The 14991-nt window shown below is 37.1% G+C and overlaps 1 protein-coding gene across 1 annotated transcript in view; it reads left to right on the forward strand.

Annotated features, from left to right (window-relative positions):
* pkhd1l1.1 (PKHD1 like 1, tandem duplicate 1) overlaps positions 1–14991 on the forward strand; it is a 64458-nt gene that overhangs the window by 40921 nt on the left and 8546 nt on the right. Inside the window, exons 44-64 of the mRNA XM_056480020.1 lie at positions 68–277; positions 2067–2196; positions 2644–2885; positions 2969–3105; positions 3303–4332; positions 4672–4863; positions 5529–5680; positions 6876–7035; positions 7128–7305; positions 7415–7503; positions 7601–7743; positions 8302–8431; positions 9717–9835; positions 9953–10082; positions 10484–10657; positions 12066–12169; positions 12270–12393; positions 13722–13843; positions 14059–14149; positions 14238–14386; positions 14522–14644. Coding sequence (XP_056335995.1) covers positions 68–277; positions 2067–2196; positions 2644–2885; positions 2969–3105; positions 3303–4332; positions 4672–4863; positions 5529–5680; positions 6876–7035; positions 7128–7305; positions 7415–7503; positions 7601–7743; positions 8302–8431; positions 9717–9835; positions 9953–10082; positions 10484–10657; positions 12066–12169; positions 12270–12393; positions 13722–13843; positions 14059–14149; positions 14238–14386; positions 14522–14644 — 3929 coding nt within the window. The remainder of the gene's footprint in view (positions 1–67; positions 278–2066; positions 2197–2643; positions 2886–2968; positions 3106–3302; positions 4333–4671; positions 4864–5528; positions 5681–6875; positions 7036–7127; positions 7306–7414; positions 7504–7600; positions 7744–8301; positions 8432–9716; positions 9836–9952; positions 10083–10483; positions 10658–12065; positions 12170–12269; positions 12394–13721; positions 13844–14058; positions 14150–14237; positions 14387–14521; positions 14645–14991) is intronic.

Below are 14991 nucleotides of genomic sequence, written 5' to 3' on the forward strand. Positions count from 1 at the left end.
TGTTCAACTTTTATTAAATAAAGCCTTGGTACACACATACAGTACTTCTCTAAATGTCTCTGGTTAGGTGGGCGACTGATATTTGATGAGGCAGACATTGAGCTGCAGGCGGAGAATATTCTGATCACAGATGGCGGAGCACTGCAGATCGGAACAGAGCAGACGCCCTTCCAGCACAAGGCCATCATCACCCTGCATGGACACCTGCGTTCTCCAGAACTACCTGTATATGGCACCAAGACACTGGGAGTCCGACAGGGCGTGCTGGATCTGCATGGTAAGCAAATTAACATTACCAAAGGGATAGTTGACCCTCAAAAAATTATTTGCTCATTTTCAAGAAGTTTTAAACATATAAGAGTTTATTTTTGCTGTTTTTCAAAAGGTATTTTGAAGAATGTTGGTAACCAGACACACTTGGCAGCAGCCATTGACTACCATAGTTGGAATAAATACTATGGAAGTCCAGAGCTGTTGGGTTACCAAGATGTAAAATATATATATATATATATATATATATATATATATATATATATATATATATATATATATATATATATATATATATATATATATATAAAATTTATGTTCAACCAAAAAAAAACTGAAAAAAGAAAAGAAAAGAAAGAAAAAAAGACTCATACAGGATTGAAATGGCATAGGTTTCCTCCGGGTTCTCTACAAACCAAAGACAAATATGGTGATATTTTATATTTGAAATTATAGGTGAATTGGACAATGTAAAATGGCTGTAGTGAGTGAGTGGATATCTGTGTGTGTGTGTGTGTGTGTGCGTGTGTGCGTGTGTGCGTGTGTGTGTGTGTGTGTTTGTGTGTGTGCGTGCGTGCGTGCGTGCGTGCGTGCGTGTGTGTGTGTGTGTGTGTGTGTGAGTGAATGAAAATGTTTCCCAGCACATACGTAGTTGCGCCAGAAAGGGCATCCACCAGTAAAACACATGCCAGAGTAGTCGACTCGTGATAAAGAAGGGAACAAGCCAAAGGAAAATGAGAGCAGTGTTGCCAACTATTTCCAATAAAAGTAGCTAAAGCCTGCCCAAAAAGTATCTAAATGTTGCCAGATGACATCACGCACTAATTTGCATATCAGTGACATAATCACAAAGTATCTGACAATCGTATAAGCCCATAATGTTTCTACTTTCTGAGGCGCCGTGTATTATATTATATTAAAACATTACATCCAGATGCACAATAAATAGGTTCTTATTATCAAATTACTTTGCGTGATGATGTCATTGCGTAATCGCAACTCAAAACTACATCTTTATGTAGTATGCAAGATAATTAATGTTTTCTCAAATTGACTGGCCATCTCAGAAAAAACATTATTTGAAATATGTCCATTTAGATTTGTATGAAAAATATAGTTGACTATTTAACACATTTGTGAAAGTGACAACAATTGCACCATTGGAATTTATTGCTACCTAAATTACCAACAATTATATATGTTGACAAATATCAGTAAATTAACTGAGCTAGCAATTTACTCTACTGAGTGGAGCCTGTAGCCACTGCTCTTTTGAGTCACTTTTTAAAAATTGCTAAAAGTAGCCAAATGAAGTTTAAATATTGCTAAATTTGTTGCTAGCTGCTTCTTGATCAAAAAGTTGCTAGGGTAGCATGAAAAGTTGTTAAATCTAGCAACAAAATTGCTAAGTTTATTGCTAAGTTGGCAACACTGAATGAGTGCATGCGTGAGTGAGTGAGTGAGTGAGTGAGTGAGTGAGTGAGTGAGTAAGTGAGTGAGTGTGTGACTGAGTGTTGTAACTTCTCAGAACTGCCTTCTCAAAACCTCAGAGATACTGATAACTTTGCATCAAGTAGTTCACAAACTTAGATACACAATCTTCTCTAAATGAGGTAATCCTCACAATTCTAGAGGTGACCTACATAGCATTCTTTGAAGACTGAGTTCAGTTAGAAAGAGCCTTAGGTGGGCTTTACAGTAGTTCTAAGTTACAAACACCATAGTAAGTAATCACTTCCCTCCAGTGAGAGGTTTTGTTACGAGCTCACACTAAAGCAGCAATCTTGCTTCTCCAGGAATCCCTGTTCCTATGACGTGGACTCGCCTTTCCCAGACTGCACAAAGCGGCTCCAGCACACTGACACTGATGGATGCCGTCACTTGGAAGATTGGGGATGAAATTGTTATTGCTTCCACAGGGCACAGGTATAGGATATTCCACCCACACCTTGTGAAACGGAACTTCATGTTTCAGGTTGATTTAAAGACATAGTTCACCCCAAAATAAAACTTTACCCACCCTTAAGTGTTTCCAAACCTTTAAGCATTTGTTTATTCTGTTCAATACAAAGAAGATATTTTGAATAAAAGCTGAAAAACAGTATGCCTTGACTTCCACAGAAGGGAAAACACATACTATGGAAGCCAATGGATAAGGTTTCCAGCTTTTACATAATATATTTTTTATGTTCAACAGAAGAATTAAACGCAAACAGGTTTGGAACAAGTGTAGAGGGATTAAATGATGACGGAATCTTTAGTTCTGGGTGAAGGAAAACTATCCCTTTGATGGAAGCAACGTACATTTGATTATATATCTATATGGTTGTGTATATAAACATAAAATACTGTATGTGTTAACTGAATCCATAGACACAGTCAGGCAGAGAATGAGTTGAAGAGAATTGCCTCAGTTTCAGCTGATGGTCGGACCCTCACTCTGACTGAACCACTGACAAACACTCATCTGGGTGTGTCTGTCACACTGCCTGATGGGACGGTTTTTGAAGCGAGAGCAGAGGTGGGCCTTCTTACCCGAAACATTGTTGTCCGTGGATCCAACAATGTGGAGTGGAATGATCAGATTAAAGCTTGCCCTGATGGATTCAACACAGGTTTGGATGATTTCCCAACAGTTGGCTGTTTTTATTTATTTATTTTCCAAAAGGTATGAATCTATGATTGCTCTCTCTTACAGGTGAATTTGCCACCCAGACTTGTTTCCAGGGTAGATTTGGAGAAGAAGTAGGAAGTGACCAGTTTGGCGGCTGCATCATGTTTCATGCACCACAACCAAACCAAAATCTGGCAATTGGCAGAATTGAATATGTTGAGGTAAATGTTAATTTTGTAAAAAATAATACCCAGTTTCCAAATAAACTGCATTACACCAATAACCACAATGGAGAACAGAGGGGTTACCTTGACTAAATAATTCATGTTGAATTTGCAATATTTATTTCATGGAAAGACATCAGATGTTTTCCATGAAATGAAATCTTGGCTTTACGTTTGTCATTTTCCTCTTTTAGCTCTTCAACGTTGGGCAGGCATTCCGTCTGGGACGCTACCCAATCCACTGGCATCTAATGGGGGATGTTCAATTCAAGTCATATGTACGTGGGTGTGGAATCCACCAGTCCTACAACCGTGCTGTCACCATCCACAACACTCACAACCTGCTGGTGGAACGGAACGTTATCTACAATATCATGGGTGGAGCCTTCTTTATTGAGGATGGCATTGAGACCGGAAACATCCTACAGTACAACCTGGCTGTTTTTGTAAAACAGAGTACTAGTTTACTAAATGATGATGTGACCCCAGCTGGATTCTGGGTCACCAACCCTAATAACACCATTAGGCACAATGCCGCAGCTGGAGGGACTCACTTTGGCTTCTGGTACCGTATGCATGATAATCCTGATGGCCCATCTTATGACCCCAACATCTGTCAGAAAAGAGTGCCACTGGGACAGTTCTTCAACAATACAGTGCATTCGCAGGGTTGGTTTGGCTTGTGGATTTTCCAAGAGTTTTTCCCCATGCGCACCGGCAGCTGCAGTGCCTCAACACCAGCACCAGCAATCTTCCGCCGCTTCACTTCCTGGAACAATGAGAAAGGTGCAGAGTGGGTGAATGTAGGATCGGTTCAGTTCAGCGAGTTCCTGATGGTCAATAATGAGAAGGCAGGAGTGGAGACCAAGAGGATCATCCGACAGTACGTCAGTGGATGGGGACTAGATGGAGGAGCCGCTGTGGTCAATAGCACAATCGTGGGTCATGTGGATGAACTTGGACTGGGAAGTGACTACTGCACCTATCGTGGTGTTGTCCTGCCCTTGGATGATGGTATGAGCATCATCAACACAAAGTTTGTGAACTTCAACCGTCCATCGTGCGCTGCAGTCGGGGTGGCAGAGATTATAGGAACCTGCATGTTCCGCTGTGGAGGCTGGAGCGCGAGGTTCAGTGGGATACAGTACTATCAGTCACCAAACAAGGCCTGGTTCAGATGGGAACATGAGGTGGCCCTAGTAGATGTTGATGGATCACTGACAGGTATTGGAGATTTTATTAATTAAATCAGGGGTGCTCAACCCTGTTCCCCGAGACTACCTTCCTTCAGATTTGAGTTTCAACCAATTTTAATAGGTAACTGTAATTATCAAGTGCTGTTCAGGTCCTAATTAATTGGTTTACGTGTGTTTGATAAGAGTTGGAGCTGAACTCTACAGGAAGGTAGATCTCCAGGAACAGGGTTGAGCACCACTGATTTAGATGTTTGAGACAAATTCATCTGTGTAACAATATCTTCAACAGTACTTTATTGTATAAAATGTGAGGACATTAGTAAATAATTATTTTATTTGTAAATAAATGTTTATTTTTTCCTAAAAGGCAATGTCAGCTACAAGGTGGTACCAACAAATAGTTTGCTCGACCCAAGACACTGCTCTCCAGGAACAGAGTGGAGCATTGGTGTTCCTGGTTCAGTGTGTGACAACACCATTAACTTCCACCGCTTGGTCATCGTCAATCCCTCACCACCTTCACTCTTGTCTAAAGATGTTGTTCTTACCAACTCTTATGGTAGGCTGAAATACTTTTGCTGAAGCCATGAGTCTAAGCAGTTACTGACATGTTTCGAGACGATGCATTACTGTGTATCAACCAAAAGAAAAAAATTGTTCTTAGGGGCTCTCCAAATTTTTAGTTTTTAATTAAACTATCTGCAGTTTCTAAATTGTGTCATGTGTAAGGCGGTGCAAAAATGTTATGTGTGAACAAAATAATCAAACACAACAGTATAGTGAATGGCTTCCCACCCCTTTAACTGAAGGCAGTACATATTTTTGATGTTATCTTATCTTACCTTATCTGACTCATTAATTGTAGGTTGGTTTTGGAGTCTCCTCTAATATTCTGATGAGTTGATTCAGGTGTGTTTGATTTGAAAGAGTCTTTAAAAAGTAGTGCTAAATTATGTAGTGCCTCCTAGAGCAGAGTTGTGAAACATTAGTTTAGTGTACTGTATGTTTGCATATATAAAATGCAGGGAAAACAATAGAGTGCAATGCAAAAGTACATTCTGCGTGAACGACCCTTTAGAATGTTAGGAGTTGTTAAACCTTTATCTAAACAGCTTTAAATTCAATTTACTGAAGATTTTGTATTTGTTGGGTTCAAGTGAGCTGTGATGCTTTGATGGCATCTTGTTTGATGCATTAACTCTCAGTGTCTTTTTTTATCTTTAGGTACATGCGTGCTTCCTTTTCTTAAAAAACTTGTGACTCACACAATGGGCTGGATGGTAATGTTGCCCACTGGTGAAACATACAACTGGTACTTTAATGGTGCATCCCAAATCACCAACATCTCATACAATGGAATGGTCTACGGATTCCGGGTATAGTCTAAAAGTTTAATTAATTATTATTAATAATTAATTATTATTATTTTTTTTAAACATGCAATACAAATCATCTTCTGCAGTACCAATTCATATTAATGCTAAAGGGCAAAATAAAACTACCTTATACAACTACTGTGCTTAGACTGTATATACACACATATACACTATTGGTTTGGTATACTACACTAGACTAATCAATATTACAGTTGTTCATATGGAACCTACGCATACATTCTTTATACTTATACTACTGTCTACGTACAGAAAAGTACACTGTTATTTCATTGTACTTACGCGGTACTTCGCGGGTTGTAAAAAGAAAGCGTTACCCATTTTTGCTGTGTAAATAGTATTAAAATGTTACCATTTAGTTATTTTAATTTCAAAAGGGTACTTTTTAACACATCAATATACTATGCTAAACCAAATGGATTTTATTTTATTTTATCTGTATTATAAAAACTCACTACCCACTATTTGAGATGTGCTTAATTTATTAACCTAAAGTGAAGCATATTTATTCTATTTAGATATTTCAGTATATATATACAGTTGAAGTTGGAATTATTAACCCCCCTGAATTATTACCCCCCCCCAGTTTATTTTTTCCCCAATTTCTGTTTAACAGCTAAATTTTTTTAATGCATTTCAAAGCATAATAGTGTTAATAACAAATTTCTAATAACTGACTTATTTTATCTTTGCCATGATGACAGTAAATAACATTTTACCAGATATTTTTCAAGACACTTCTATACAGCTTAAAGTGACATTTAAAGGCTTAGGTTAATTAGGTTAGCATGTTAGGGTAATTAGGCAAGTTATTGTATACGGATGGTTTGTTCTGTAGATTATCGAATAAATATATTGCTTAAAGGGGCTAATAATTTTGACCTTAAAATGGATTAAAAAAAATAAAAACGGCTTTTATTCTAGCCGAAATAAAACAAATAAGACTTTCTCCAGACAAAAAAGTATTATCAGACATACTGTGAAAATTTCCTTGCTCTGTTAAACATCATTTGATAAATATTTAAAAAAGAAAAAAAAAAATATATATATATATATATATATATATATATATATATATATATATATATATATATATATATATATATATATATATAAATTATTATTAACATTATGTTAACCTCTTCTTATTTTGAAAACTTTTTTTTTCCCATTATAGCCAGAAAATTATGTAATTTTGAACCACAACCTGACCCAGGCACCTGATCGGTTCCGCGTTATAGATGACAGAAATGGTTCTTCCCAGGCCCTGAACCCCACTGCCAATGTAAATGGGGACTGGTACTTCAACCAGACATCCAGAAATGTCTATTACATGGGTACAAGATTTGTTCACCTAAAGCATCCAAGCTATATTTGAAATTTTGCTAATAATTTGCTAATAATTTAATGAATTAATTTTTGTCCACAGTGTCTGGAAGAGACCGTTTGTCTAGCCGGAGGAGGAGGAACAGTGTGGACCGCTCACTTGTAGATAGAGCACTCGACTTCAGAGTATATCAGTGTTATTATCCCAACTGTATCCAGCCAGCCCCTCCACCCGTAGCCACCTCAGCCCCCACAAATGGCCGTAGACCTGCAAACTCCATGTATAAACTAATAAAAACATATAACAATAAACAAATTATTTCTTCACACAGTCAAATGATAATGAATCTGTTGACTTTTCTTATGATTAAATAATTTTTTGTGTTGTAGATTCTGGTCAAATACTTCATTTTGGAGGTCAAGCATAGAGAACAACTTCACTGTGCCACAAGTAGGCTCTGATGTGGTCATTCCATCTGGTGAGCATCTTTAATGCAGCTAATCTTAAACCGATACTGTAAGAGAAAGAACATTGTAAATAATTATATGAAAATATTTTCCAATTTTCTCTAATAGGCATTTGGGTGGTTGTGGATGTTGTAGTCCCCTCCCTGAATAAGCTAAAGATAGTTGGAGTTTTAGAGATTCCAGACACAAACAATGACACCTCCATGCAATATAACAATGTTGTTCTGAATGCCACATACATCTCCATTCAGGTAAGCTTGTGTCTACATTAAAAATTGCTCTTAATCTAGCTTAGTTGTAGTTCTGTTCATATGTCCCTTTTAGGTTTTATCATACCCATCAATCGATTATTTGACTAAAATTTGGGAACATTTATTTCATTGATTCAGTTTTACTTAATAAAATGAAAAAATTGTTGAAATTCTAATGATATATTAATCAAATGATTTTGCTCAAATTTATAAATGTGATTACTGTTCATGATTGTTCTTAAAGCAAAATTACAATTAAATTATTCTTTAATAAATGAAATCACTAAAGACTAAATTTAATGTGGACAGTTATTTTGTGGGTTACCATATAGCATGGATATATGGGTTTGAGATGGAGATTTTTGTTTTTTACATGCTGTGACAGTTGATGTTACATTCATTTGCACAAAGTAATTAATACTGCACCTTACTATAGCAGGGATCCTAGGATAATTAAACCAGCCTCTGATTAGCTAACCAAACATTTGAATATTTATCATATAAAAACATGTTCTAATGTATCCACAATAAAATCTCCTTACATTTTCACAAAATCAGGGTGGGCGTCTGATTGCCGGCTGGCCTGATGCACCCTTCAGAGGTCAACTACAGATCGTACTGAGAGGAAGCCATACCACACCAGACTGGCTGTTACCATCTGGACCAAACCAAGGATCCAAAGTGCTGGGTAAATGACCTGAATTTAACCAAATTAAGCATCAGGAATTGATTTTGTCTTAATTGCTGTCATAAAGACATCTTGAATCAGCTTGAAAAAGATGAATTGGTTTCCATCTAAAACCCTCACTGCAGTCCATAATTGTAGCCCCAAAATCCCATGTTTAATAACAAATTAACATATTTAAATATTTTAGCACGCATACTAGGATATTTCTCAATATCTTGCATGATTTAATAAATGTATTAATAAATATGCAAATAAGTGCCACCTACACATATTATTATCACCTACACATATCATTATCACATCTTAGCTAGGATAAAGCAATAAACACTACATAACGGCAAGTGGTAATATAGGATTATTTCAGACATATATCCTTGAACCAGAAACTTTGAATTAGAGCAAATTAGTGAGTTGTTACACAATATGTGCACGTTTCCCATCTCTATGTAACATAATGAAGTGTGATAACAGAATGAGGATCCACATGATTCTTTTTTTTTCTAATAAAAATGATGGTCAAACAGGCAGGCTTGAAGGCAGGAGCAAACAACAATATCGGGGGTAATCCAGAAGAGTAATCCAAAACAGGCTATAGGCTCAGGCCATTCAGCAAACAATCAATAGTCCAAGACAGAAAACAAGAAACTTGCTCAGAGAGTCCAGATTGGTAACAGCTGTAGTGTGTAATTAGCACAATGTATGATGGGATGTGTAGTCCGGCTCACAACCTTTATACTGCACATTTAAAGAAACAAGTTAGAATAAAATGAAAACAAACAAAACAAACGGTACATTATTTTATTTAAGCTTTATGCGAGTAATTTGTTTCTATTTGCACCTAAATTTGAAAATGGATTTGTCTTACTTCTCCCATTTAGTTCTTTAATTTTATTATTGTACACTTTTTCTAGTATTGCTCTTGTATGTCCATCAGTTGTGCCCTTGAAAATCCTTCATTCTGAAGCGCACTTCGAAGTGGCCAGTTTTCACCACTTTGGTTTGGAATAACACAAAATTTTGTGGTCATTTATGTTTTTACTCCAAAGTACCCTTCGGAGGGCGATATCCCATTTATGAATGGACACACCAAACCATTTAATTTTAGATACAGCTTTAAGGAGATAGATACATGGAGTTTAAGGAGTGAAAGCTCAGCTGCAATAGTGTTGACTGATGCATTTGTGCTTGGTTTCTCTTTTAGTGCATTAAAAAAAAACAGGCAGACATGTAAACAATGTTAAAATACACTCACCACAGCCTTTAAAGGTTCTGATTTCACTTCTAGGTGTGTTTGGATCTCTTGACCTGTATGGCATGCCACACAACATCTATCACACTAAGTTGGCAAGCACATCCCAGGCAGGGAACAGCTCTCTCTCTCTACAGGAGTCTGTGGACTGGAAGGTCAGAAGCTTTTTAGTGCCATCAAAAGGAGTTTAAAAGAGAATTTCATGAGGTGTGTGTGATGCCAATAAGAGTCCAATCTCCTTTTGAGAACTAGACTGCTTTTATTATCTTCAGGTTGGGGATAAGATCCTGCTGTCCACCACCAGCTATGACCCTTGGCAGACAGAAATCCGCACCATCACTGCTGTTTCTGATTATGGCCGCACACTGACACTGGACCAGCCTTTAACATATACACACATTGGTGAGTATCCTACATTAGTGTTTTCCAACTAGTGTTTTCACTTACAATTTTAGTTGTCAGAATCCGGAGTTTCTTTCTTCTGTTGAACACAAAATAAGTTATTTCGATAAATGTAGAAAGATGGTAGCCATTGTCTTACATAATATATTTTTTTCCTACTATGGATGTCAGAGGTCGCTTCAACAATTTTTCAGATAATTTCTTTTGTGTCAGAAAAAACCCTCATATTGTTTTAGAATTTTTAAAAATCTAAAACATATGTTTACATTTTGTTTAAACAACTACATTCTCAACTAAAAATAAAAAATGCATTCTGTGACAAAAACAGTGGAAAAAAAAAGAAATATATCTGTCTTTAAAGTAATAAAGAATATGACATCTTAATGTATCTGTTCATATAGGGGAGAGCTACAGTGTTCCAGGTACTTCAAGAAGTTATCAGCTTGCAGGAAATGTGGCTTTACTGACCAGGAACATCCAAATCATTGGTCAGGAGTATCCAGAAATGTTCACACAGTCTTACGGAGCCAGAGTGCTGGTGGGAACCTTCTTTGTTGATGGAATAACCTTCAGAGGTATAATATATATTCATCTTTATTCAGGAAAAAACTTAAAAAAACAGGTCTTACATCCAATGATTATTTGGTAACACTTTGGAATAATGGGCCATTAATTAATTTAAGTTAATGTGTCTACTAACATTAACTAAGTATGAATAAAGCATTGTAAAGCATTTATTAATGATAGTTCAATGTTAACTTATGCAATATTAAAATCCAAATGTGTATTTGTTAACAATAGTTAAAGCACCGTGGGTTAATAAGAACTAACATGAACTAATGTTTTTAAACTTAAAGAGCCCCTATTATACATTGAAAAGGGGCATATTTTGGTTTTGGGGGTCTCCAACAACAGGTTTATATGCATGCAAGGTCAAAAAGCACTTTCATTGTCTTATAATATGCATTTATTTTTACCTAATTATCCCAGCAACTCCCATATGATTTGTTCAGTGATTCATTTGTTCCCAAACCCCTCCACAGTCTGTTGCGATTAGTCTCAGCGCGAGACAGAGAGAAAGGCTCACCATATCTTATCAACAATTTTGAAGTACTCAGAGTGCATAATATATGTGTGAGCATACCTACCATCATTACCATTTTTCCCGGGAGACCCATATCCTGCCGCCCTCCTATTTTGTTATTTATCCTGGAAAACTCCCGTAATTTCAACCACTACCCCCACTGCCGACAAATCCCCCATTGTAAGTGTGTAGATTGCTGAAGCACTTGTCAGAAAAATGACAGGAACACAGCAAAAGGCTGGGGCTATAATGCTGAGGTACTTTTGCAAAAATAAACCTTAACCACTGACTCTTCACAGTTTCATCTTTGGGTAAAGAAAATAGTATAAACTTTCCCCTCACACTTCAAATATTACCCAGCTGAGCACAGCCTTTTTTCTTCTTCTTTTTCTTTGCTACTGTGTTTGCTGCTCTGTTTGTTTTCCGGGTTTGTGTGCGAAACAATTGGGCCGGGCTTAAGTTCCATATCCACATCACGCCGGCACGGCTAAAGACTCGTTACCAAGACGATTTATTCGAAGCACGATGAGTCGACTTTTTTGTAGATTAATTAATAGATTTAAACATGCCGCACTTTCAGATTTAAGCCTTAGCTTAATATTTCACTTCACTTAGAGCTGTGTTACACACTACATGAAAGGTCATTTTCAAAAACCCATAATAGGGGCTCTTTAAAACATTAACTAACATTAACAAAGATAAATAAATACTGTAATAATAAATGTATAACTAATAGTTTGTTCATGTTAGTAACCAACGGACCAATGTTTTAAAGTGTTATTATTCGTTTTTACTATTTTGCTAATGAAAAGCTGACAATAATTAAGTATGTGTGTCTAAGTAATGCATTTGCACATGTACAGTAGCATCACTAAGCTCATATTAATTCATCATCACAGGAAAAGCTCAGATCAGAAATGTTCAGTTTTATCACACTGGACAGGAGGGATGGAACGACCTGTCAGACCCACGATACTCTCTGGTGTTTTTCAACCTGGAATCGGTGAGAGAAAGCCTTGATATCTCCATTATAAATCAGCTCACTGTTACACTTAAAATGTACAATGTCTAGCTTATTGTACAATTGTACAATCTTTTTTTAGGTGGCTGGGGAGTCATACATCAAGGGATGTTCGTTTCATGACGGCTTTGCTCCTGCTATTGGCGTTTTCGGAACAGATGGACTGAGCATTGATGACAATGTGATCCATCACACCGTTGGAGAAGGTGCAGATTCACTGGCAGCAGCTTTACTGTTTAAAGTTAACACAAAATGAAAATACATTCATTCTGCCGAGATGGAGCACAACAGCCTCTCAGTCAAATAATTTAGACTTTTTAAAGCAGATTATAGCCACACACTGAAATCTACTAAAAGGTGAGTGCAGTATAATAGTGTGAACTTTAGTGCAATTGCAGTAGTCCTTCTTTATATGTTATCCTTATGTCCTGTCCTGAGAGGGCTGGACATATGGACTGTGCAATTGCCTGAGTCCAGCAAAGTTAGGATAAAACTTGCTCCAAGATCAAAGTTTCCATTGTTTTATTTTATTAATAGATAAAAGTCTATGGATTTGCATACAATAACTTTAACTTGCTGGAGTTTATTGCTGTTACAAATGTCTCATTCTGCATGCAAAAGGCTCATAATTGCTTGTCCATTCTGTTTTGGAGGGTTTCATATATATAACTGGGTTTCCTCCAGGTGCTCCGGTTTCTACCACAGTCCAAACACATGTGGTAAAGGTGAATTGGGTAAACAAAATTGGCCGTAGTGTGTGTGTGAGTGTGTATGGGTGTTTCTCAGTACTGGGTTTTGGCTGGAAGGGCATCCACTGTGTAAAACATATGCCGTAATAGTTGGTGACTCCTGATAATCAGGGACTAAGGTGAAGGGAAATTAATGAACATGGTCTCTCCAACATGTCCTGGGTCTTCCCGTGGACCTCCTCTTATTGACATAAGCCTAGAATACCTCCTTATCGGGAGGCGTCCAGGAGGCATCTGAAACATATGCCCGAGCCACCTCAACTGGCTTCTCTAGATGTGGAGGACAGCGGCTATACACTGAACTCCTCTTGAGTGACAGAACTTCTCTCTCCATCTCTAAGCGTGTGTCCTGCAACCCTGCAAAAGAAGTTCATTTCAGCTGCTTGTGGTTGAGATCTTGTTCTTTTGGTAATGACCCAAAGTTCATGACCATAGGTGAGAGTAGAAATGCAGATTTACCTGTAAATCGAGAGCTTTGCCTTTTAGCCTTCATCTCTCTCCCTCTCCCATTGTGGCAGTTTAAATCTTTGCAAGTAAATATCTTCCCAAGTTTGTTTTCACAGAGATGGTTGATTATTTTCATTTTTTAATTCCTCAGACATTGGCTACTAATGTATCCTCACTAATGATACTACAGTTGTGTGAGTGCAGGAGGAATGTTCCAACAGGACGATCGTGTGTGGAAATAGGCCTGCCAAAAAAAAAAACTCTAGAAAAAACACTTCTACAGTGTCAAACCATACATAATTCCTCATAGAATTGCTATTTTCATTTTCATTTCCCAGGAATCAGAGTCTGGGGAGACAGTAATGTGGTTCGGAGGAACTTGGTTACTTTGACACTGTGGCCTGGATCTTACAATGGCAGAGCAGAGGATTTCAACTTTCAGTGGAATGCAGGAATTGAGGTACTGTACTACTTACAGAATGAAGTCAGATGGTAATGTCATGTTACTGTGTTAGAATATGCTATTAAATAGCTACCATTTTCATGTATGTAATGGTACATTAGACACTAATGCACGTATGTTACCATGTTGAAAATCATGGTAGTTCCACAGTACTTTTAGAACTGCATGCTTAAAAGATTAATACTATAAAAATATAATGTTGTCTGCCCTAGGTGAGTGAGGCCACCAATGTGATTCTTCAAGGAAATATTGTTGCTGGGTATGAACGAGTGGGATTCAGAATTGATGGAGAACCCTGCCCAGGTACAATATATGAAGCAAAAGAGATTATCAAAAATAAACACTCACATACACACAAAATAAACATTTCAACAATACTGTATGTCAAAAGGAGTTTCAAATCCAGTGGCACAGTGGAGTCAGAATGAGGCACATGGTGGGCTTTTTGGACTCTACATGAATAAAGACGGTCTTCCTGGTTGCTCCCAGATCCAGGGCTTCAATGTCTGGAGGAGCTTTGATTTTGGCATTTATATTCAAGTATGATAACTGATTCATGCACATCCTACTATTGTATAATACCCATGTGTTCTATTGGTCAAAATGTGCTAGTTCTACAAATGCATTGTGCTGATCTATCTAGCATTGTTTTAATGGCTGTTTTCTGGCTTGCAGGTATCCATGAGTGTGTTGATTTCTAATGTAAGCCTGATTGATAATGGAATGGGAATCATATCTTTAATTTATGAACCTCCCGCGGTCAGCCACATGTATTCTGACAAAACCGTTCGTGTGCAGGTGAGAATGCACTACAGTATATACTGTGGACACTATACATAAGTGGCCAAAATTATTACACCTGACAGATCTGAAAATACTGACCTCCAAAACATGCTTTATTATCATCATGTTCATGAAATATGCAGATTGTTGCTCTGAGCACAACAAATATAAAATAAAGTGAGTCATACTGTTTTAATCCACTTTTTACTTACCTACTATGTTGTATGTCCAGCAATTACTGCACATCTTTTTGGCACAATGTTAATATTTTTCCTCAGAACTTCAATAGTAATATGTTATTACTTTTGAAGTTCTGATGTTATATCTTATACTATAAGATATACCAAATCTCATAGTATATG

The sequence above is a fragment of the Danio aesculapii genome, chromosome 19, assembly GCF_903798145.1.
Source record: "Danio aesculapii chromosome 19, fDanAes4.1, whole genome shotgun sequence".
Classification (NCBI taxonomy): Eukaryota; Metazoa; Chordata; class Actinopteri; order Cypriniformes; family Danionidae; genus Danio; species Danio aesculapii.